Source organism: Vulpes lagopus, chromosome 13, assembly GCF_018345385.1.
Source record: "Vulpes lagopus strain Blue_001 chromosome 13, ASM1834538v1, whole genome shotgun sequence".
In the NCBI taxonomy this organism is placed as follows: domain Eukaryota; kingdom Metazoa; phylum Chordata; class Mammalia; order Carnivora; family Canidae; genus Vulpes; species Vulpes lagopus.
Genome location: NC_054836.1, coordinates 13231568 through 13257429, shown reverse-complemented (window position 1 = coordinate 13257429; position 25862 = coordinate 13231568). Strand labels below are relative to the sequence as shown.

Genomic DNA, 25862 nt, shown 5'->3' with positions numbered 1-25862 from the left:
TTACATCTCGGCTTCACTGGCCCTCTCAAACCACACTAAATGAAGCAGAGCTCCATCCCACTCCCCAGCTGCCAGTTTGTCTACTACCACATCAACTTGTTTATTTCCCCCATAGCATTCATCATTAGTTATCTTCCTTATTTGTTTGCTTTTGGCTCTCTTTCCCGAGTAGAAAATAAAATCTGTAAAAGGGAAATCTTGTCTGTCTTATGTCCTTAGCAGCTAAAATACAAGTTCTCATACATACTTCCTGAATGAATGAATGAATGAATGGAAGTTCTGCTCCAGGATCAGGACTTCTTCTAAAGTCAGAGAGCTGAGGTGTGTCTGGCTGGAACTCCTGTCACTGCACACAATACAATATCCATATTTGTCTGGAAGTATGTAAGAATGCTTACTTATCCTCTGTGTCTGATGATTTTAGACCGTTGACACTTTATTATGAAAAAAAAAGATCTGGGATCCCTGGGTGGTGCAGCAGTTTAGCGCCTGCCTTTGGCCCAGGGCGCGATCCTGGAGACCCGGGATCGAATCCCACATCGGGCTCCCGGTGCATGGAGCCTGCTTCTCCCTCTGCCTGTGTCTCTGCCTCTCTCTCTCTCTCTCTGTGTGTGTGACTAATAAATAAATAAAAATTAAAAAAAAAAAAACTAAAAAAAACTGAAAAAAAAGATCTATGTTTAATCTTTGTAATTTACTCTTTAATTTGTACACTAATATACATGAACTGAATATAATGGGAATAGATCATTTAGGACTTAGATGCTAACAAATACACGTACCTATGGTATAACAGACTATGCACAGAGGACACTTGACATAGATACAGATGATAAAATTTTGAAAAATAACACTGGCTATAAACTCTTTTAAAAAGTTAAAGTTAAAAAAAAAGTTAAAGTATAAAAATATATTACACACTGAAATATGTCATACATATTATCTTTTCAATTTTTCCCATTCCGTCTGAGGCCTCCATGTTTATTATCTTATTCACATAGTGCTAAATGTAGCCACATCATTTTTTTAAAGCTCATATTCTCAAAGACCTCTGAGAAGAGATGGCCAGACTGTGTGAATGAGGGCTTTTTAAGCCTTTCTACCAATTTCATATACCTTGTTCTCCAACTACCAGATTATAGTATTTTCTTTCTCATTCTTTCCACAAATCTCAAACAACACAAATGAAATGCATCTGAATTGGTAAGACATTCTTTTTTTTAATATAAATTACTTTACCTAGTCTATTATCTTGGACACTTCAGTATTATCTATGACTAAATGAACCACTACATATTTACAATCAAATTTTATCAGAACTTAGTTATAAAACACCTTGAGTGGAACTAATATGTTAATATATGTACTGAGTTTTGAGGATGATGATGGTATGTCACTGAACCTTAAATGGTGTTCTGCACAAAATGCCTAAAGTGTCCCAAAACAGGACAGAGAAACTGGTAAAAATAATTATGTTGCAAATGACAGAAAGAATCACAGCACAAGGAAGACATTCCTCTAATAGTACAGTAAGAATGAGAAGAGCAGCTTTACCTGTCATCTCTGATATGGTAGAAAAATCCATAGCCATTGTGGACCATGGGAGCCACCACTCCCAGCGTGTTTAAATAACCAATCAGACTTGTTGAGAGAACAAAGTTTCCACCTCCTCCACTGTGTGGCATAAAGAAAAGATATTTTACCAGGCTTACAGAAATTTATATTCCTTCTGAAGAGCTTTTGACCTTCAGAAAAAAGGATCTGACTGATCAAGTTAGAAAACATTATATTATATTACCTTTTGGAGAAAAGTGGGTCTGTAAATAGCTCTGGAACAGGAAGACCTTCCTCTTTTGCTATGAGTAAAAGACCTAGAAGATGACGGTCAAATCCTGCAATGAAAGCCCAAGAATGAAGGTAGAAAAAAATTTTCAACATGAGAGATTATTTTAAAGTCAGAATAATTCCAAAGTAAGTACCTTTTCCAGATGAACAGTCTTTCATCATTTTATTATGTTTTGTAAAAGCTTGTAACATCTTTTGTTGTCGCTCAAGGAGCTGTGTTTAAAAAAAAAAATCAAGACATACTTCAATAAACTATACAGAAGCCAAATTTTAAAACCCCTGAATTCAACATAATCAGGATCCGGGTAACATGAGAGAGAAAAGATTTCCAGAAAGACACTGAGACTCATGCTTCTATATATTTTCCTTATTTCTTCTACTGCCTTTTCTTTCCTATATTGTCCTTCACCTTGGTTATTTCTTTCCCAGAAAAGGAAAATAGGAACTTGTGGGCAGCACTGAAATGATATTAAAGTGTTAACGACAGAAGCAACTAAGATTTCAAAACTAACACAGAGCTGTTCAAAAATTATAATGAAACAGTTCTATGACATTAAAATAAATTAACATATACATAACCGTGTTTATCAAAACTAAAGAAAAATATCAAAACAGCGGTGGGAAGGAGCTAACATATTGTCTAAATTCTTCCAAAAAGAAAAAGAAAAAAAGTACAGGAGTGCCTGGCTGGCTTGGTTGATAGGGAATTTGATTCCTGATAGGGTTAACAAAAAAAAGAAGCATATAACAGAACTGTTCTGGTTCTAATACATGAAAATAAGCATCTGTGATTTCAAAAACTTTCAATGACATCAAGAAAAACTTCCTTTTAAGGCACTTTGGGACAGTTTGCACTTTACTGGTAGATCAGTAAAATATTCATGGTATTAAAGATACTTTGCCTAAAAAGTGACACAAATGGGCTTTCCTGTTTCATATTCTTCCCAAATATATACTTCACTGGTAAATGAATGAATGCTTTGAAAACCTGAGGAAAAAATATCTGACAGTATTTTACTGATCTAGGGGAATTTAAGCAGAGAAGTTAGCTATTCAAGGACTAAGGTTCCTTTAACAAATAAATAATTACTGTGAGTTTTTTTTCCTTTCAAATACTCACACTAGTAGAAGGATCCTGCATGGATTGGCACCACCTCAATGCTTCTACTGTACATGATCGCATAGTCTCTGTACGGCCATGATAAAAATACCTCGTCATAGCAGTTTCATAGCAGCTGCCAGGACTACAAGAAAACATGAAAATAGGAGGCAAGATGGCAGGAAAGCAGGAGTCCTTTATTCATCTGATCCCCTTAAGTTAGCTGGATAACTATCAAATCATTCTGAACAACTATAAATTCAACTTGGGATCTAAGGAAAGAACAGCTGGAACTCTTTAAATAGAAAAGTGACCATTTTTCTCAAGGTAGGATTGCAGAGGAAAAAAGGAGGGGATATATCAGAAGATAAATGGCAGGGGAGCAGAGTGGGGGAGCTTTTGTAAGTCACTTGGGGAAACTGACACAGCTCAGGAGCTCAAAATTGGGACCTCTAGAAATCTGCTCCTGTGAGAGACTTCCCTGCCTGAAAGGGGCTCAATGAAGCAGGGCAGAATCACAAGTGGGACAGTGGGACCTCAATATTTCCAGAGGCATAGAGGGAAGAGAGGTACCTGAGCCAGTAGAGTTCCCTAACATTAGAGTGGGGAAATGGGGGCAGCCCTGATGGCCCAGCGGTTTGGCACCTCCTGCAGCCCAGGGCGTGATCCTGGAGACCCGGGATCGAGTCCCACATCAGGCTCCCTGCATGGAGCCTGCTTCTCCCTCTGCCTGTGTCTCTGCCTCTCTCTCTATCTCTCTGTCATGAATAAATAAATAAATTAAAAAAAAAAAGAGTGGGGAAATGGGTTTAACTCAGTAAGCCTGGGAGGAGGCTCAGCTTGTTTTGCCATAAACTGGAACCAAGGTGGATCCAATGAGGGCTCTCTGTGTTGGGTCCCTGCAGAGGACTGAACATGGCAACCTTCTGCCTTCCTCTGAGAAAGGTGGAGTGGATGCTCACTAGACAGGATGAATGCTCTCTGTTCTAGGGCTCTACAGCAGGCAGAAGCGGGTGACCCTCTGCTTCCTCTGGGAGTGGGAGCACACACAAGCAGGTAGAGGCTCTCCCTGCCGGAACCCTACAAATTGCACAAATCAGTCCTTTCGCCTATCCCCAGGAGAATGATTGGGCAGGCACCAATCATTGGGAGTCTGCAGAGTTTGGCACACTTCAGGATCTCTCAGCTTGGGGGCTGGAGATCTGGGTGGGACATTTTTGTTTTCGCCCTCTAAAGAGGTATGGAAAGACTCCAGGGAACCAAAGCCTTACACAGCAAACAGCTTACACTTAGCATGCCTCCTGGCAAGAGGCGGTACATCTCTGCTCAGGAATAGACACCTGAGAATCAGCACAATAGGCCCCTCCCTCAGAAGACCAGCTGGAAGAACAGGGAAACAGCAGGTTTACTGACCAAGAAGCACTGGAGAACTCCAGGACTGGGGGAAAATAGTATATAGAACTTGAAGTTTTATTTTCTTATGATTTATCTTGCAGTTCAAAATTTTCCAATTTTTAAAAATTTTTTTGTTTCAACTAGTTTCTGTTATTAACTCTGTGTTTTTAGGTCTTTTCTTTTTTAACTTATTATTTGCAATTACATGTTATGGATATATTCTTCATTTTTGGCTTCATTTAATGTATTCAATTTTATGTTTGTGTGTGTGTGTGTGTGTATATATACACACAATATATAATTTTTGTGTATAAACATATACACAAAACAGAAAATGTGTGTGTGTATATGTGTATATATATGTACATATATATAATACACACATACATATGTGTGTTACTTTTTTAAAAAATAATTTTGAATTTAGTATCTTTTAACAAACAGACCAAAATACACCAAGTGGATCACCTTGTTTTGTCCATGCTATGAGATTATATTCTCTCTGCCCCTACCCTTCTTCCTCTGCCCATTCTCTCCCTTTCCCTCCCCCATCCTTTTTTTGGGGCTTTTTCTTTGTCTTCATCTTGTTTCTTTTATTTTCTAGTTCCTGACCTCTTCAGAGTTATCTAGTGTGTATTTTGCTTGGGTCATGGTTGATGTTTTTGACTCTGCCCACTCGTACAGTGACTCTTTACTTAACAAAATGACTCCAAGTAGGAATTCAAAACAAAAGAAAGAACCAGATGTATTCATGTCTGCCACAGATCTAATGGATATGGATTTAAGTAAGATGTCAGAGATGGAGTTCAGGAGAACAATTACAAAGTTATTACTTGGTCTTGAAAAAAGCATAAATGACTCTAGAGAATCTCTTAGAAATGAGATCTAATCAGGCAGAAATAAAAAATACTCCAAGATGCAGTCTAAACTGGATGCTTTAACAGCTGGGGTAAATGAGACAGGAGAGAGAATAAGTGGCATAGAAGACAAGTTGATGGAAAGGAAGTTGAGGAAAAAAGAGAAAAATTAAGAGCCCAGTAGGAGAGGCTCTGAGATAAGCAATAGTTTGAAAAAAAAAAATAACATCAGTATTATTGGAATTCCTGAGGGCATACAGATAAAGACAGAGAAGACCAGAAGTTATATTTGAACAAATCATAGCTGAGAATTTCCCTAATCTGAGAAAGGAAACAGGCATTCATAGCCAAGAGGTAGAGAGGACCCTTCCCAAAATCAATAAAAACAGATCAACCCCCGACATACAATAGTGAAGCTTGTAAATTTCAGGGATAAAGAGAAAATCCTGAAAACAGCCCGAGACAAGATATTCCTAATATAAAAAGGAAGAAATATTAGATTAACAGCAGACCTATCCAAGAGACCTGGCAGGCCAGAAAGAACTAGTATGATATATTCAGAATACTAAATGAGAAAAACACACAGCCAAGAATACTTTATCCAGCAAGGCTGTCACTCAAAATGGAAGAAGAGACACAGAGCTTCCAGGGCAGACAGAAACTGAAAGAATATGTGGCCACCAAGTCAGTTCTGCAAGAAATATTAAGGGGGATCCTGTAAGCAAAGAGGGAGTCCAAGAAAATAGAGTCAATCTGCAGAAACAGGGACTGTACAAGTAATACAATGGCCCTAAATTCGTATCTTTCAATAGTTACTCTGAATGTGAATGGGCTAAACGCTCCAGTCAAAAGACACAGGATTTCAGATTCCATAAAAAAGCGACACCCATCCATATGCTGTCTACAAGAGACTCATTTTAAACCTAGATACCTTCACACTGAAAATGAGGGGGTGGAGAACCATGCAAATGGACCCCAAAAGGAAGCCGGGGTAGCAATCCTCAAATCAGACAAATCAGATTTTAAACCAAAGACTGTAGCTAAGTAAGAGATGGAAGGATAATATATCATACTTAAAGGGTCTATCTAACAAGAAGATCTAACAATTATAAATATTTATGCTACTAATTTAGAAGTAGTAAATTATATCAACCAATTAATAACCAAAGTAAAGAAACACATAGATAATAACACATTAATAGTTGGAGACCTCAATACCCCATTCAAAGCAAGGGATAGATAATCTAAGTAGATCAACAAAGAAACAAGAGCTTTGACACTCTATACCAGATGGACTTCAATATACAGAATATCCCATCCTACAACAGAATATACATTCTTCTCAAGTGCACATGGAACTCTCTCCAGAATAGACCCCATACTGATCACAAATCAGGTCTCAACCGGTACCAAACGACTGGGATAATTCCCTGCATATTTTCAGACCACAATGCTTTGAAGCTTGAACTCAACCACAAGAGGAAATTTGGAAGGAACTCAAACACTTGGAGGTTAGAGAGCATCCTACTAAAGAATGACTGGGTCAACCATGAAATTAGAGAAGAATTAAAAAGATTGGTGAAAAATAAAGAAAAGGAAAGCACAACTATTCAAAACATTTGAGATACAGCAAAGGCAGTCCTAAGAGGGAAGTACATTTCAATACAAACCTCTCTCAAAAAAACAGAAAAATCTCAAATACACATGCTAAACTTACACCTAAAGGACTGGAGAAAGAAAAGCAAATAAAGCCTAAACCAAGCAGGAGAAGAAAAATAAGAACAATTAGAGAAGAAATCAATGAAATAGAAACCAGAACAGTAGACTAGATCAATTAAGCCTAGGAGCTGGTTCTTTGAAAGAATTAATAAAACAGATAAACCCCTAGCCAGACTTAATAAAAAGAAAAGAGAAAGTCCCAAATTAATAAAATCATGAATGAAAAATCATGATCAAAACCAAGGAAATACAAATGATTTTAAGAACGTATTATGCGCAACTATATGCCAACAAATTAGGAAATATGGAGGAAATGGATGCATTCCTGGAAACATAGAAACTATCAAAACTGAAACAGGAAGAAATAGGAAACCTGAACAGACCCATTACCAGCAAGGAAATTGAAGCAGTCATCAAAAACCTCCCAAGAGTCCAAGGCCAGATAGCTTCTCAGGGGAATTCTACTAGATATTTAAAGAAAAAGTAATAACTATTCTACTGACACTATTTCAAAAAAATAGAAATGGAAGGAAAACTTCCAAACTCTTTCTATGAGGCCAGCATTACCTTGATACCAAAACCAAAGACCCCACCAAAAAGGAGAATCACAGACCAATATACCTGATGAATATATTTGCAAAAATTCTCACCAAGGTATTAGTCAATAGGACCCAACAGTACATTAAAAGCATTATTCACACTGACCAAGTGGGATTTATTCCTAGCTGCAAGGGTGGTTCAACATCTGCAAATCAATCAATGTGATACATTACATTAATAAAAGAAAGGACAAGAACTATATTATCCTCTCAATAAATGTTTTAAAAGTATCTGACAAAGTACAGCATCCTTTCTTGATTAAAACTCTCCACAATGCAGGGATAGAGGGAACATACCTCAATATCATAAAAGCCATCTATGAAAATCCCACAGCAAATACCATTCTCACTGGGGAAAAACTGAGAGCTTTTCCCAAAGGTCAGGAACAGGAAAGAGATGTCCAGTCTCACCACTGTTGTTCAACACAGTACTAGAACTCATAGCCTCAGCAATCAGACAACGAAAAGAAATGAAAGGCATCCAAACTGGCAAAGAAGTCAAACTCTCACTCTTCACAGAAATATGACACTGTATATGGAGAACTCAAAAAAGATTCCACCTCAAACTTGCTAGAACTCATACAGGAATTCAGCAAAGTGGCAGGACACAAAATCAATGCACAGAAATCAGTGGCATTTTTATACACTAACAATGAGACTAAAGAAAGAGAAACTAAGGAGTCAATCCCATTTACAATTGCACTCAAAGCCATAAGATACCCAGGAATAAACCTAACCAAAGATCTGTATTCTAAAAACTAAAGAACTGAGGGGGACACTTGATGGGATGAGCAATGGGTGTTATTCCGTATGTTGGCAAATTGAACACCAGTAAAAAATAAATTTATTATAAAAAATAAAAAAAATAAAAAATAAAGAACACTTATGAAAGAAATTGAAGACACAAAGAGACGGAAAAACATTTCATGCTCATGGACTGGAAGAATAAATATTGTAAAAATGTCTGTGCTGCCCAGGGCAATTTACACGTTCAATACAATCCCTATAAAAAAAACCATGGACTTTCTTCACAGAGTTGAAACAAATAATCCTAAGAGCTGTATGGAACCAGAAAAGACCCTGAATAGCCAGGGGAATGTAGAAAAAGAAAACCAAAGCTGGGGGCATAACAATGCCTGACTTCCAGCTCTATTACAAAGCTGTGATCATCAAGACAGCATGGTACTGGCACAAAAACAGACACATAGATCAATGGGACAGAGAACCCAGAAATGGACCCTCAACTCTATGGTCAACTTCTCTTTGACAATACAGGAAAGAATATACAATAGAAAAAAGACCATCTCTTCAACAAATGGTGTTGGGAGAATTGGACAGCCACATGCAAGAAGAATGAAACTAGACCATTCTCTTACACCATAAACAAAGATAAACTCAAAATGGATGAAAGATCTAAGTGTGAGACAGGAGAACACAGGCCCTTCATCCTCTATGACCTCAGCTGCAGCAACTTCTTGCTAGACACATCTCTAAAGGCAAGGGAGGGGCACCTTGGTGACTTAATGGCTGAGCTTCTGCCTTTGGCTCAGGGTGCAATCCCAGGGTTCTGGAATTGAGTCCTGCATCAGGCTTTCCACAGGGAGCCTGCTTCATCTTCTCCCTATATCTCTGCCTCTCTCTCTGTGTCTCTCATGAATAAATAAATAAAATCTAAAAAAAAAAAAAAAAAAAAAAGGCAAGGGAAACAAAGGCAAAAATGAACTACTGGGACTTCATCAAAGTCCTGCACAGCAAAGGAAACAATCGACAAAACTCAAAGACAATGTACTGAATGGGGAAAGCTATTTGCGAATGACATATCAAATAAAGGGCTAGTATCCAAGATCTATAAAGAACTTATCAAACCCAACACCCAAAAACCAAGCAATCCAATCATGAAATGGGGAGAAGACATGAAGATGCATTTCTCCAGAGAAGACCTACACATGCCAACAAGCACATGAAAAAAATGCTCCACATCACTTGTCATGAGGGAAATACGAAACAAAACTACAATGAGATACCACTTTACAGTCAGAATGACTAAAATGAACAAGTTAGGAAACAACAATGTTGGCGAGGATGTGGAGAAAGGGGAGCCCTCTTACACTGTCTATTTTTAGAACTACCCTATGATCCAACAGTTGTACTACTGGTAATTTACCCCATAGATACAGATGTAGTGAAATGATGGGTAACTTGTACCTCAATGTTCATAGCAGCTATGTCCACAATAGCCAAACTGGAAGGAGCCGAGATGTCTTACAACAGATGAAAGGAAAACTAAGATGTATATATATATATATATACACAATGGAGTGTCTATATGTATATGTGTATATATATATATATATACACACACACACACATATATATAATAGAATATTACTTAGCCATCAGGAAGGATGAATACCTACCATTGATATCGAAGTAGATGGAAATGGAGGGGGTTACGCTAAGTGAAATAAGTCAATCAGGGAAAGACAATTATATGGTTTCATTGATGATTCATTCTACTCATATGTAGAATATAAGAAACAGTGCAAGGGACCACAAAGGAAGAAGGGGAAACTGACTAGAGAAAAATTATAGAAGAAGACAAATGATGAGACAATCTGAACTCTGGGAAAAGAAACTCTGGGAAACTCTGGGAAAGAAACTCTGTTGCAGAAAGGGAGGTGGGTGAGGGAATGGGGTAACTGGGTGACAGGCATTAAGGAGGGCATGTGATGTGATATCCACTGGGTGTTATACCTTATGTTGGCCAACTGAATTTAAATAAAGAAGAAAAAATGGAAAGAATGTGTCATAAGAAAGAAAATGCTAAAATATTATTACAAAGAAAGCTTACCTAATAAAGTTGGCTTTGGTCAGAAACTAAGTTCTACAACTACAGACCGCAGTTGAGACTTTCAATAACAAAGAGACTACTTCCAGAATCAAAGAGTAAAAAAGTACTCTGATAAACAGGGCTGGTACAATATGGGCTGTTTCAAAGGCTTGGCAGTGGTCAGGTTATGTTCAGCAGTACATCTCTGGTAGGTGGCCTCTAAGATGCACCTTCACTGATCTCTGCCTCCTGGTAGTAATACTCTGGTGTAACTCCTCAGTTTGAGTCTGAGATGCACCTTGTGATTTGCTTCTCATGAAAAGAACAGGACAAAAGTAAAGGGATGTCATTTCTGAAACTAGATCTCACTTACTTTCACTTTCTTGTTAGGAGGAAAACCAGCTGCCACACTGCTCTACAGAGAGGTCCAGCTGGTGAGAAACTGAGGTAAGCTTCTGGAAAATAGCCTGGAAGGAACTGATCTCTGCTAATAATCACAAGTGAGCTTGGAAGCAGATCCCCCTCTGAGGGGTATCTTCAAGTGAGAAAAGAATTGAATGACACTCTAACTACAGTCTCAGGAGACCTGAAGTCAGAAGCACCTAGCTAGCCTGCACCTGGGTGTGACAGGAAATATGAAATATGAAAATATGAAATAGCATTTGTTGTTTTATGCCAGTAAGTTTGTGGTAACTGTTACACAGCAATAGATAATACAGAGCCCTTGGCCTTTAGTTCCTTCATATACAACATGAATGACTACAGAATTAAGTAAAAGCATTCTCTAAAAAGTTCCCCAGAGTGAAGACTGTTTTCCTGGGTTGAAGAATGATACAAAAATTTTAGATGTACAGCTCTCTTACTTATGTAACATTCTTTTTCCTGGTGGTTGGAATTCATAGTTAAAAAGATCAAATGGAGTGAGAGGATAAGATGTGAACATAGGCATTAAGAAGGCTCAAACAGAATTACTAAACCTCTTCTGCCTGGTGTTTCTATAATGCTGTCTCCCTGAGCTGGAATAGTATTAAAGTATAAGTAAAAATTTAACACTAACATTCTTTAGAAAAATAAAAGCAGTAAGTAAAAATATCACTGCTCTGTAATCTCTAATAAAATAATAGATCTTGGTTATGATTATCAATGACTACTAAAACTATTAAGTAAAAAACTAAGGGAGGAAACTTTATAATGGATATTGGCTAACAAATCCACTCTTAATCTCAACAAAATGAAACAGAAAACAAATGACATTATTTGATTTTCTGTTATAAAAAATAATAAAAATAACTGATACTTATTCTCAAGTCTCTAGATCTAACTTCCAGTTTATAGGAAACATGGGAGACAGAGCAACATGTTTAACAGTTATTTTTCTTTGGCTTTAAAAGGCAAATGCATAAAACAGTAATATAATTTTGTATCGATGGACACACAATATATAAAGATGTAATATGTGACAAAATACAGAGGGTACAGAGATGTACAGAAGCAGGATTTTACATGCTACTAAAACTAAGCTATTATTCAAATGAGGTTATTATAAATATTAATTGTACTCTCCCAAGTAACCATGAATAAAATAAAGAATGTAAATAAAAAGAAGGGAATTAAAATGGTACACTATAAAAAAATAAGCGAATACAAAAAAAGATAGTGGAAGAATTTAGAAACAAAACTCAAATAACATGCAAAATATAGCTAGTGGCAGAGTAAATATCTTTTTATCAGTAATTATTTTAAATGTAAATATGTTAAATTATCCAAAGGCAGAGATTGACAGAATGGATAAGAAACTCATAATCTATCTATATGCTATCTATAAGAGGTTCACTGTAGATACAAAGACATTAAGAGGTTAAACATAAAAGGATGAAAAAAGATATTCCATAAAAATAGTAAGTAAAGAGAGTTGGAGTGGCTGTTATTATCAAACAAAACAGATTTTAGGTCAAAGGAGTTAAAAGAGGCAAAAAGAACAATTACATGCTGATAAAAGGTTTAATTCATTAAGAAGACAAAACAATTATAAATATATATGCACCAAAAAAGAGCCCTAAAACATATGAAGCAAATACTGGCAGAATTAAAGAGAGAACCAGACAGTTATTCAACTACAATTGGAAACTTCAATATCCAACTTTCAATAATGGAGATAGTCCAGGTAGACAGAAAATCAGCAAGGAAACAGAGGACTTGAACAGCAATATAAAAAGCCAGACCTAACAGGCATATATAAAACATGTCATTTCATAAAAATAGAATACAAATTCTTCTCACATGCACACACAACACTCTCCAGAAACGACCATATAATAAGCCACAAAACAAGTCTCAATGTGGCTCAGTGGTTTAGCGCTGCCTTCAGCCCAGGGCCTGATCCTGGAGACCCGGGATCGAGTCCCATGTCAGGCTACCTGCATGGAGCCTGCTTCTCCCTCTGCCTGTGTCTCTGCCCCTCTCTCTCTTTCTCTGTGTCTCTCATGAATTAAAAAAAAAAAATTAAAAATACTGAAATAATACAAAGTATCTTTTTTTTTCAAAGCATCTTCTTCAGTGACAATGGAATGAAGCCAGAAATCAGTAAAAGAACACCTAGAAGATTCACAAATGTAAAGAAATCCAATGACACACAACCAACTGGTCAAGGGAGAAATCACAAGGGAAATTAGAAAATGCCTTGAGATGAATGAAAATGAAAACACAACCTACCAAAACTTAACGGATGAAAAGTGTTCAAAGGGAAATTTATAGCTGTAAACATCTTTGTTCGGAAAAAAAATAAAAAGAAAAAAGTGCAAAATAAACCCAAAGCTAGCAAAAAGAAGAGAATAATTAAGACTAGAGATGAAGTACAGAAATTAAAAATAGAGAAAGTTAACTAAACTTGGTTCTTTGAAAAGATCAACAAAACTGACATTTAACTACAATGATTAAGAAAAAACAGAGAGAAAACTCCAATTACTAAAATTAGTTATGAAAGAGAGGACATTACTGCCAACTTTACAGAAATAAAAAGGATTATAAGAGACTACTATGAACAGCTATATACCAATAAACTGGGTAATGTATACAAAATGGATATTCCAAAAAACACACAAACTACCAATTGTGACTCAAGAATAAAACAGAGATCTGATTGGATCTACTACCAGTCAGGAAATGAATCAGTAATCAAAAACCTCCCAACTAACAGAATTCCCGGACCAGATAACTTACTGGCAAATTCTAACACTTGAATTAACACCAATTCTTTTCAAATTCCTCCAAAAAACTGAAAAGGAAGGAACATTTCCTAGCTCATAAACAAGGCTAACATTACCCCTGTATATATGAAATACAAAGACACAACATTTTTCCAAAGAAGAGATTCAGATGACCAACAGACATATGAAAAGATGCTCATCACTCATCATTGGGGAAATACTAATCAAAACTACAGCAAGATACCATCTCACACCTGTCAGAATGGCTAACATCAATAACACAATAAACCACATGTGTTGGTGAGGATGAGGAGAAAGGGAAACCGTCTTGCACTAGTGGTGGGAATGCAAACTGGTAGAGCCACTCTGGAAAACAATATGGAGGTTCCTCAAAAAGTTAAAAATAGAACTACCCTATGATCCAGCAATCGCACAACTGGGTATTTAACCAAAGGATACAAACAGTGATTCGAAGAGGCACGTACACCCCAATGTTTATAGCAGCATTATCTACACAAGCCAAGTTATGGAAACAGACCAAATGTCCACTGACTGATGAATGGATAAAGAAGAAATGGGGTGTATATATTACTCAGCCATAAAAAGGAATGAAACCTTACCATTTGCAATGACACAGATGAGGCTAGAGAGTAAGCAAAGTTAAGTCAGTCAGAGAAAGACAAATACCATATGATTTCACTCATATGTAGAATTTAAGAAACAAAACAAGCAAAAGCGGTATAAAAAAGGAGCAGGCAAACCAAGAAATAGGCTCTAACTATAGATGGTGATCAAAGAGGAGGTACATGGGAGATGGATCAAATAGGTGATGGGGATTAAGGAGTGCACTCTTTGTGATGAGCACCAGGTTGTATGGAAGTGTTGAATCACTAATTTGATTCTGAAACTAATGTTACACTGTGTTAACTAACTGGAATTTAAATGAAAATGCTTAAAAAGGGTTATTACAAGACACAATAGACTCATATCCTTTTATAAATATAGATGCAAAAATCTTCTAATTACTAGCAAACCGAATTCAGCAGCATATTAAAGGGACAATACACCATGCCCAAGTGGGATATAGCTAGGAATATAAGGGTGGTTCAACAAATGAAAATCAATCAATATAATATACCTTATTAATAGAATGAAGGATAATTGCTACAGGATAACTGAGACAGAAAAGCATTTGACAAAATCCAACACTCTCCCATAGTAAAAACACTCAATCTACTAGGCATAAAAAGAAACTTCCTCAACATAATAAAGGACATTTTTAAAAAACTCACAGCTATCATCATATTCAATAGTGAAAGAATAAAAAATGTCCACCTAAAATAAGGAATATAACAAGGATAATTCAATATACTACTGGGTGTTACAGCCAAGACAAAAGAAGTAAAAGGCATCCAAATTGGAAAGAAAAAAAGCAAAACTATTCACAGATGATCTGATCTCAAATCCATAAAAAATTATTAGAGCTAATAAATTCAACAAAGTTTAAAGTTACAAAACCAACACGCAAAAATCAGCTGCATTTCCATACACCTGAAATGAATGACCTGAAAAGAAAATTAAGAAAACAATTCCATTTACAATAGCATCAAAAAGAATAAAATACTCAAGATTAAACTAACCAAAGAAGAAATATTATACGCAGGAAACTACAAAACACTGCTTAAAATAATTTTAGAAAATATAAATAAATGGAATAGGACTCTGTGTTCATGGATTGGAGATTTTTTATTAAGGTGACAATGCTATAGGTTCAAAACTCCAACATTTCTGCAAAAATGGAAAAACTAATCCTAAAATTCATATGGAATTTCAAGAATAGCCAAAACAATCTTGAAAAGAACAAAGGTGAAAGATACCTTTGTTTCCAAAACTTACTACAAAGCTACAATAATCATGATAGTATGGTACTGACACAAGAAGAGACATAGAGAACAATGAATAGAAAGTCCAGAAATAAACCCTTACATCTATAATTAATTGATTTTAAACAAGAACATCAAGAACGTTCAATGAATAGTCTCTTCAAAAAATAATGCTGGGAAAACTGGATATCCACTTGCAAAAGAATGAAGTTGGACCCTTACCACACACAATACACAAAAATTAATTCAAATAGCATCAAAGAGAGGTGCCTGGGTGGCCTGGTTGGTTCTGACACACACACAGTTAGTATGTCAGACTCTTGATTTCAGCTCAGGGCATGATTTCCAAGGCATGAGATTCAGCCCTGCATTGGGCTCCACACTGGACATGGAGCCTACTTAAGATTCTCTCTCCTCCTCTGCCCCTCCCCCCCCCACCATTTGCACTCTTTCTCTCTCTCTCTAAAAAAAGAGTGAGAGAGAAGAGCATAAAAGACATAAAAAGCTAGAACAGTAAAACTCCAGAAGGTAATATAAGGGTAAAACTTCATGACAATAGATTTAGCAATGACTTCTTGAATATGACAACAAAAGCACAGGCAACAAGTGAAAATGAAATAAACTGGACTTCAAAATTAAAAAACATTGTGCTCAAAGGATACCACCAAGAGAGTGAAGAGAAAACCCACAGAATGGAGGAAATACTTGCCAATCACATATATGATAAGAGTTTCATATCCACAATACATAAAGAACGCTTATAATTCAACAACAAAATGACAACCTAATTACCAAAAGCACAAAGGACTTTTATAGACAGTATGACAAAGAAGATATACAAGTGGCCAATGAATATATGAAAAGATACACAACCTCATTAGTCAATAGAGAAACACAAAAACCACAATAAGATACTACTTCACAACTGATTGTTAACAACTTTTTTAAAAAGATTTTATTTATTTATTTATTTATTTATTTATTTATTTATTTATTTATGGGGGGGGGGGGCGGGGGACAGACACAGGCAGAGGGAGAAGCAGGCTCTATGCAGGGAGCCTGATGTGGGACTCGATCCCAGGTCTCCAGGATCACACCCTGGGCTGAAGGCGGCGCTAAACCACTGAGCCACCTGGGCTGCCCTCGTTACAACTTTTTTAATGAAAAAAAATAAGCGTTGGCAAGGATGTGGAACAACTGGAACATCTGTATACTCCTGGTGGGAATGTAAAATGGTATAGCTATGGTGGAAAATAGTTTGGCAAATGCTTAAAGAGTGAAAAAGAATTACACAACATGGTGTGTGATTTAATTTCTATACCCATTCCTAGGTATAGAAATTAAAACAGGGACTCAGATACTTGTATGTGAATGTTTACAACAGCATCATTCACAATAGCCAAAAGGCGGAAACAAGTCTCTATCAACAGATGAATGGATAAAGAAAATGTAGTATACCCATATGGTGGAATATTTAGCCATCAAAAAGAATGAAGTTGTGATTCTACAACATGGATGACCTTTGGAAACACTATCCTAAGTTAAATATGCCAGAGACAAAAAGACAAATATTGTGTGATCTCACCTAGGTGAAATATCTAGAACAAGCAAGACAAGTGAAAGTAGATTAGAGATTACAAGGGGCTGAGGCAAAAGGAGGAATGAGAAATTATTGCTTAATAGGTATAGTTTCTCTTGGGATCAATGAAAAAATCTTGCAAATAGTTGTAATGGTGCACAACTTTGAGAATGTAACTGACGCTGCTAGATTATACACTTAAGTGGCTCAAATGCCAAGCTTTCTTTTATATATATTTTACCACAATAAAAAAAAGATAATCAACTGTTTAATGCAAATAATAACAGTGTATTGTGAGGCTTATTACATATGTAGAGGTATCATATACAACAGCAAAAAAATAGGAAAAACAAAAGAGAAGCATTCTGTTTTAAGATTCGTATGTTACACTTCAAATGGAAAATGTTATTTGATGGTAGACTCTAGTAAGTTAAAGGTGTATTTTATAAACCCTAATGCAACTACTAAAAACAAAACAAAACCAAAAAAAGAGTACACCTGACAATGGAGATAAAATGGAACAATTAAAAAAACACTATGAATTCAAAAGAAGATAAAAAAAGAAGAAAAATCAGATATGATAGAAAGAAAAGAAAGAGCAATATGGTAGACTTAAACTGAACCTTATTGATTATTATATTAAAATGCTAATGACCTAACTATCCCATTTAAAGGCACATATTCTCAGATTAGATATTTCAAAAGCAAGGAGCCTCTACTTCTGCTTGGGATGTAGAAAGTCTTAACATACCATCTCTCCTATCCTAAAAATTAGTAAAGACTGGGTAATCTATAAAATCATGAACCCATCAGGAAACTGAGGCTATAAGAAAACCAAGTGATATAAATTCCAAATAACAGTAAAACTCCTCCTACAAGACAGCAGACACTTCAGAGGATGAAAAACAAGACTACAAGTGTCACACATCGGGGCACTTGGGTGGCTCAGTGGTTCAGCGTCTGCCTTCAGCTCAGGTCATGATCCCGGGGTCCTGGGATTGAGTCCCGCATCAGACTCCCCACAGGGAGCCTGCTTCTCCCTCTGCCTATGTCTCTGTGTCTCTCATGAATAAATAAATAAAATCTTTAAAAAAATAAAAGTGTCACACATCAAAACTCTAACACACTGATGATGGAAATCCAAATTAGGGCATGATGTTACTTGGGAAAAAAAGTCAGGAAAAACACTGGGGAGTTAGGATGGAATAGCTATGGTAAAGATTTGTTCTTGGACTTTAAGATTCTGAAAATGGAAAATAGTAAATGAATGCTCCTCACCATCCAGTAAGTCTATAATAGGCCAGCTGAAGTGCAAGTTGAATAAATGTATCAGGGTGAAGCATCTTCTTCTTGGTTAGCTTTTTGCCAAAAGATGTAAAGGGATACACCACAATCTGCAGATCAGATGCCTAACAAAAAAAATCAAATGAGAAAAGTGAAAAATCAGCTAAGAAGAATATCCCAAAGATAACCAAATCATCATTTGCATTAACCATTAGATATAAAAAAAAACTTAAAGGCATTAAAGCTGTAATTTAACATGTTTTATGTTGCTGGGGTGCCTGTGTGGCTCAGTTAAGCACTGGACTCTTAATTTCAGCCCAGGTCATGATCTCAGGGTCATGAGATGGAGCCCCATATGAGTCTGTGCTCAGTCGGGAGAGTGTGCTTGAGATTCTTACTCCCTCTCTCCCTCTGCCCCTCCTTCCACCTGCCCTTGCTCATGCTCTAAAATAAATATTTAAAAATAAATAAAATGTTTTATGGTTGGCATGCCTGGATAATAGCCAAAGTTTTAGATGTGGTAGTTAAAAGAAAAACCATTACTATCTAAGAAAAAAAAAATGTTTAAAAATCTACCTGCTTGAGATATTGGGCTTTAGCTTGATTAATGTCGTTTAGTATTTTATCATCCACAGTGAAAACAAGCTCCTCTGGAAGTGATATATCCCGTACTTTTTCTGAACCCTGAAAATAGGGAAAAGACTTAAAAATATTAAATTAAAGAACTATTAGGAAATAAAAAAGATGAAATACTTTTTCTAACATACCTTCCATCTTCCTTCATTCTCAAAAATCTTCTTATCAACATAATGGTTTATGTTCACAATAACCATTCCATCAAGAGGAGCATGCTAAAATGAAAATACACAAGATTTTGAATACCTTATATCAACTCCTACAACTTGACCCAATATTTTATTTTCAATTTCCCTCCTCTTCAATCTTAAAAAATACTAAAGTGCAGAATTCAAATGCCTCACCTAATGATAAGATACAGATATCCTATAGCACAGGAAGTGACTGCTGTATTTTATTTGCTGCAAAAGAAAAAATACTTAAAGTTGGAATCACCTAATTAGAGGTCTTGAGGTAATGGAGAGAGGTATAAAGCAAACATGGACAAGTAGAGAAATAACTGCTATTTAAACTGGAATAGGAGCAGGCAAACCAAGAAACAGGCTCTAACTATAGATGGTGATCAAAGAGGAGGTACATGGGAGATGGATCAAATAGGTGATGGGGATTAAGGAGTGCACTCTTTGTGATGAGCACCAGGTTGTATGGAAGTGTTGAATCACTAATTTGATTCTGAAACTAATGTTACACTGTGTTAACTAACTGGAATTTAAATGAAAATGCTTAAAAAGGGTTATTACAAGACACAATAGACTCATATCCTTTTATAAATATAGATGCAAAAATCTTCTAATTACTAGCAAACCGAATTCAGCAGCATATTAAAGGGACAATACACCATGCCCAAGTGGGATATAGCTAGGAATATAAGGGTGGTTCAACAAATGAAAATCAATCAATATAATATACCTTATTAATAGAATGAAGGATAATTGCTACAGGATAACTGAGACAGAAAAGCATTTGACAAAATCCAACACTCTCCCATAGTAAAAACACTCAATCTACTAGGCATAAAAAGAAACTTCCTCAACATAATAAAGGACATTTTTAAAAAACTCACAGCTATCATCATATTCAATAGTGAAAGAATAAAAAATGTCCACCTAAAATAAGGAATATAACAAGGATAATTCAATATACTACTGGGTGTTACAGCCAAGACAAAAGAAGTAAAAGGCATCCAAATTGGAAAGAAAAAAAGCAAAACTATTCACAGATGATCTGATCTCAAATCCATAAAAAATTATTAGAGCTAATAAATTCAACAAAGTTTAAAGTTACAAAACCAACACGCAAAAATCAGCTGCATTTCCATACACCTGAAATGAATGACCTGAAAAGAAAATTAAGAAAACAATTCCATTTACAATAGCATCAAAAAGAATAAAATACTCAAGATTAAACTAACCAAAGAAGAAATATTATACGCAGGAAACTACAAAACACTGCTTAAAATAATTTTAGAAAATATAAATAAATGGAATAGGACTCTGTGTTCATGGATTGGAGATTTTTTATTAAGGTGACAATGCTATAGGTTCAAAACTCCAACATTTCTGCAAAAATGGAAAAACTAATCCTAAAATTCATATGGAATTTCAAGAATAGCCAAAACAATCTTGAAAAGAACAAAGGTGAAAGATACCTTTGTTTCCAAAACTTACTACAAAGCTACAATAATCATGATAGTATGGTACTGACACAAGAAGAGACATAGAGAACAATGAATAGAAAGTCCAGAAATAAACCCTTACATCTATAATTAATTGATTTTAAACAAGAACATCAAGAACGTTCAATGAATAGTCTCTTCAAAAAATAATGCTGGGAAAACTGGATATCCACTTGCAAAAGAATGAAGTTGGACCCTTACCACACACAATACACAAAAATTAATTCAAATAGCATCAAAGAGAGGTGCCTGGGTGGCCTGGTTGGTTCTGACACACACACAGTTAGTATGTCAGACTCTTGATTTCAGCTCAGGGCATGATTTCCAAGGCATGAGATTCAGCCCTGCATTGGGCTCCACACTGGACATGGAGCCTACTTAAGATTCTCTCTCCTCCTCTGCCCCTCCCCCCCCCACCATTTGCACTCTTTCTCTCTCTCTCTAAAAAAAGAGTGAGAGAGAAGAGCATAAAAGACATAAAAAGCTAGAACAGTAAAACTCCAGAAGGTAATATAAGGGTAAAACTTCATGACAATAGATTTAGCAATGACTTCTTGAATATGACAACAAAAGCACAGGCAACAAGTGAAAATGAAATAAACTGGACTTCAAAATTAAAAAACATTGTGCTCAAAGGATACCACCAAGAGAGTGAAGAGAAAACCCACAGAATGGAGGAAATACTTGCCAATCACATATATGATAAGAGTTTCATATCCACAATACATAAAGAACGCTTATAATTCAACAACAAAATGACAACCTAATTACCAAAAGCACAAAGGACTTTTATAGACAGTATGACAAAGAAGATATACAAGTGGCCAATGAATATATGAAAAGATACACAACCTCATTAGTCAATAGAGAAACACAAAAACCACAATAAGATACTACTTCACAACTGATTGTTAACAACTTTTTTAAAAAGATTTTATTTATTTATTTATTTATTTATTTATTTATTTATTTATTTATGGGGGGGGGGCGGGGGACAGACACAGGCAGAGGGAGAAGCAGGCTCTATGCAGGGAGCCTGATGTGGGACTCGATCCCAGGTCTCCAGGATCACACCCTGGGCTGAAGGCGGCGCTAAACCACTGAGCCACCTGGGCTGCCCTCGTTACAACTTTTTTAATGAAAAAAAATAAGCGTTGGCAAGGATGTGGAACAACTGGAACATCTGTATACTCCTGGTGGGAATGTAAAATGGTATAGCTATGGTGGAAAATAGTTTGGCAAATGCTTAAAGAGTGAAAAAGAATTACACAACATGGTGTGTGATTTAATTTCTATACCCATTCCTAGGTATAGAAATTAAAACAGGGACTCAGATACTTGTATGTGAATGTTTACAACAGCATCATTCACAATAGCCAAAAGGCGGAAACAAGTCTCTATCAACAGATGAATGGATAAAGAAAATGTAGTATACCCATATGGTGGAATATTTAGCCATCAAAAAGAATGAAGTTGTGATTCTACAACATGGATGACCTTTGGAAACACTATCCTAAGTTAAATATGCCAGAGACAAAAAGACAAATATTGTGTGATCTCACCTAGGTGAAATATCTAGAACAAGCAAGACAAGTGAAAGTAGATTAGAGATTACAAGGGGCTGAGGCAAAAGGAGGAATGAGAAATTATTGCTTAATAGGTATAGTTTCTCTTGGGATCAATGAAAAAATCTTGCAAATAGTTGTAATGGTGCACAACTTTGAGAATGTAACTGACGCTGCTAGATTATACACTTAAGTGGCTCAAATGCCAAGCTTTCTTTTATATATATTTTACCACAATAAAAAAAAGATAATCAACTGTTTAATGCAAATAATAACAGTGTATTGTGAGGCTTATTACATATGTAGAGGTATCATATACAACAGCAAAAAAATAGGAAAAACAAAAGAGAAGCATTCTGTTTTAAGATTCGTATGTTACACTTCAAATGGAAAATGTTATTTGATGGTAGACTCTAGTAAGTTAAAGGTGTATTTTATAAACCCTAATGCAACTACTAAAAACAAAACAAAACCAAAAAAAGAGTACACCTGACAATGGAGATAAAATGGAACAATTAAAAAAACACTATGAATTCAAAAGAAGATAAAAAAAGAAGAAAAATCAGATATGATAGAAAGAAAAGAAAGAGCAATATGGTAGACTTAAACTGAACCTTATTGATTATTATATTAAAATGCTAATGACCTAACTATCCCATTTAAAGGCACATATTCTCAGATTAGATATTTCAAAAGCAAGGAGCCTCTACTTCTGCTTGGGATGTAGAAAGTCTTAACATACCATCTCTCCTATCCTAAAAATTAGTAAAGACTGGGTAATCTATAAAATCATGAACCCATCAGGAAACTGAGGCTATAAGAAAACCAAGTGATATAAATTCCAAATAACAGTAAAACTCCTCCTACAAGACAGCAGACACTTCAGAGGATGAAAAACAAGACTACAAGTGTCACACATCGGGGCACTTGGGTGGCTCAGTGGTTCAGCGTCTGCCTTCAGCTCAGGTCATGATCCCGGGGTCCTGGGATTGAGTCCCGCATCAGACTCCCCACAGGGAGCCTGCTTCTCCCTCTGCCTATGTCTCTGTGTCTCTCATGAATAAATAAATAAAATCTTTAAAAAAATAAAAGTGTCACACATCAAAACTCTAACACACTGATGATGGAAATCCAAATTAGGGCATGATGTTACTTGGGAAAAAAAGTCAGGAAAAACACTGGGGAGTTAGGATGGAATAGCTATGGTAAAGATTTGTTCTTGGACTTTAAGATTCTGAAAATGGAAAATAGTAAATGAATGCTCCTCACCATCCAGTAAGTCTATAATAGGCCAGCTGAAGTGCAAGTTGAATAAATGTATCAGGGTGAAGCATCTTCTTCTTGGTTAGCTTTTTGCCAAAAGATGTAAAGGGATACACCACAATCTGCAGATCAGATGCCTAACAAAAAAAATCAAATGAGAAAAGTGAAAAATCAGCTAAGAAGAATATCCCAAAGATAACCAAATCATCATTTGCATTAACCATTAGATATAAAAAAAAACTTAAAGGCATTAAAGCTGTAATTTAACATGTTTTATGTTGCTGGGGTGCCTGTGTGGCTCAGTTAAGCACTGGACTCTTAATTTCAGCCCAGGTCATGATCTCAGGGTCATGAGATGGAGCCCCATATGAGTCTGTGCTCAGTCGGGAGAGTGTGCTTGAGATTCTTACTCCCTCTCTCCCTCTGCCCCTCCTTCCACCTGCCCTTGCTCATGCTCTAAAATAAATATTTAAAAATAAATAAAATGTTTTATGGTTGGCATGCCTGGATAATAGCCAAAGTTTTAGATGTGGTAGTTAAAAGAAAAACCATTACTATCTAAGAAAAAAAAAATGTTTAAAAATCTACCTGCTTGAGATATTGGGCTTTAGCTTGATTAATGTCGTTTAGTATTTTATCATCCACAGTGAAAACAAGCTCCTCTGGAAGTGATATATCCCGTACTTTTTCTGAACCCTGAAAATAGGGAAAAGACTTAAAAATATTAAATTAAAGAACTATTAGGAAATAAAAAAGATGAAATACTTTTTCTAACATACCTTCCATCTTCCTTCATTCTCAAAAATCTTCTTATCAACATAATGGTTTATGTTCACAATAACCATTCCATCAAGAGGAGCATGCTAAAATGAAAATACACAAGATTTTGAATACCTTATATCAACTCCTACAACTTGACCCAATATTTTATTTTCAATTTCCCTCCTCTTCAATCTTAAAAAATACTAAAGTGCAGAATTCAAATGCCTCACCTAATGATAAGATACAGATATCCTATAGCACAGGAAGTGACTGCTGTATTTTATTTGCTGCAAAAGAAAAAATACTTAAAGTTGGAATCACCTAATTAGAGGTCTTGAGGTAATGGAGAGAGGTATAAAGCAAACATGGACAATGTAGAGAAAATAACTGCTATTTAAACTGGAAATGAAAGGAGGTGTATGTGTGCAGTGCTAAGATGTTCTGAAATTTTAAGAGCACTTCGAAAAAAGCAAAGGAGGATGACAGACTTTCTGAAGGCTAAATTGAGCATGGATATGAACTTTACTGGTAAAGACACAGGCCACTAGGTGAGTATTTAAAAGCATAATCAGTTTGTGTTCATGTCTACAAGAATTTTCAGATGCAGCAGAAATAATTTTCAATGTTTAAGGAATGCTGGAAAAATGGGCTGAGTTACAGGAGCATTACAGGTTTGACAGCTATACTGAGAGAGAAATCTCAACTAGTGAATTTTTCCTTCATTATTCTGGAGAACAAACTTTTTGCCTTTTTTTCTCCATGTCTTTTGATGACAATTACATCAGACAGTTTTTTTCCTCTGTGTTACTGCTATCACTTTATGTTAGATAGTTGCCATTTATGAACTGAATATGGCACTTCCAGCCTTGGAGAGAAAGAAAGGAGGCTTATGATATGGCCTACCACACTTGGGCTCACTTTCAGAGAAGTAACATTACAGAGATCTGTTGCCTTATGCCACAGCACAGGAGGGCCTAACAGTATAGTATGAAGACTGTTACCAACTAGATAGCAGCCACAATATCAAGAAAGACTCTGGAGGGAGGTCAGAAGATGCATGAGCAACTCATTCCACTCGTCCTTTGACGTAATAATGAGACTCACAGGTCACTGACAAACCTGTTTTCTAACCACATCTTACAAACTTTACAAAGAATTTGCACAGATATCATATATGATTTCACTTCATACAATAATATTACTTACTAACACTTTTACTAGATCCAGTAGAAAGAGCAAGACTGAAGGATTAAAGTCTCTCTGACTGGTAATTCTACCCACCCAACTCAGGGTGGAAAAGCTAATCATTAATTTTTAAAAATGTTAGGAAATATGAAAACTTCATATGCCTTCCTGATGCTTTATTTGTTCATAAAGTTTTAACTTTCTTTTTTTATTTCTATGGAGACAGTATATATAACATATTTTTTAGGAATGATGGCTTCAATTCTGCAAACTCTATCATTTCCCAGTTATGCAACTGTTGAAGTTACTTAATTCTTTAAGTAAACTGCCTCATTCATTAGTAGGGATAATAATCATATAGTTGTGTGAAAAAATGATTTTAATTAGGCTTATAAAGTGCTTGCTACAGAACCTGGACTACAGCAATAATCAGTAACTGCTGTTATTATTTAACTGTTTATTACATGCTTCCTATGGTTC

At 35.9% G+C, this 25862-nt stretch overlaps 1 protein-coding gene across 1 annotated transcript in view; it reads right to left on the bottom strand.

The window, feature by feature from the left end:
* Positions 1-25862, bottom strand: part of CROT (carnitine O-octanoyltransferase) — a 64232-nt gene that overhangs the window by 4605 nt on the left and 33765 nt on the right. The window contains exons 11-17 of the mRNA XM_041727683.1: positions 24215-24298; positions 24024-24131; positions 23442-23572; positions 2966-3089; positions 1980-2058; positions 1799-1892; positions 1555-1674 (exon numbers count right to left, since the gene is read on the bottom strand). Coding sequence (XP_041583617.1) covers positions 1555-1674; positions 1799-1892; positions 1980-2058; positions 2966-3089; positions 23442-23572; positions 24024-24131; positions 24215-24298 — 740 coding nt within the window. The remainder of the gene's footprint in view (positions 1-1554; positions 1675-1798; positions 1893-1979; positions 2059-2965; positions 3090-23441; positions 23573-24023; positions 24132-24214; positions 24299-25862) is intronic.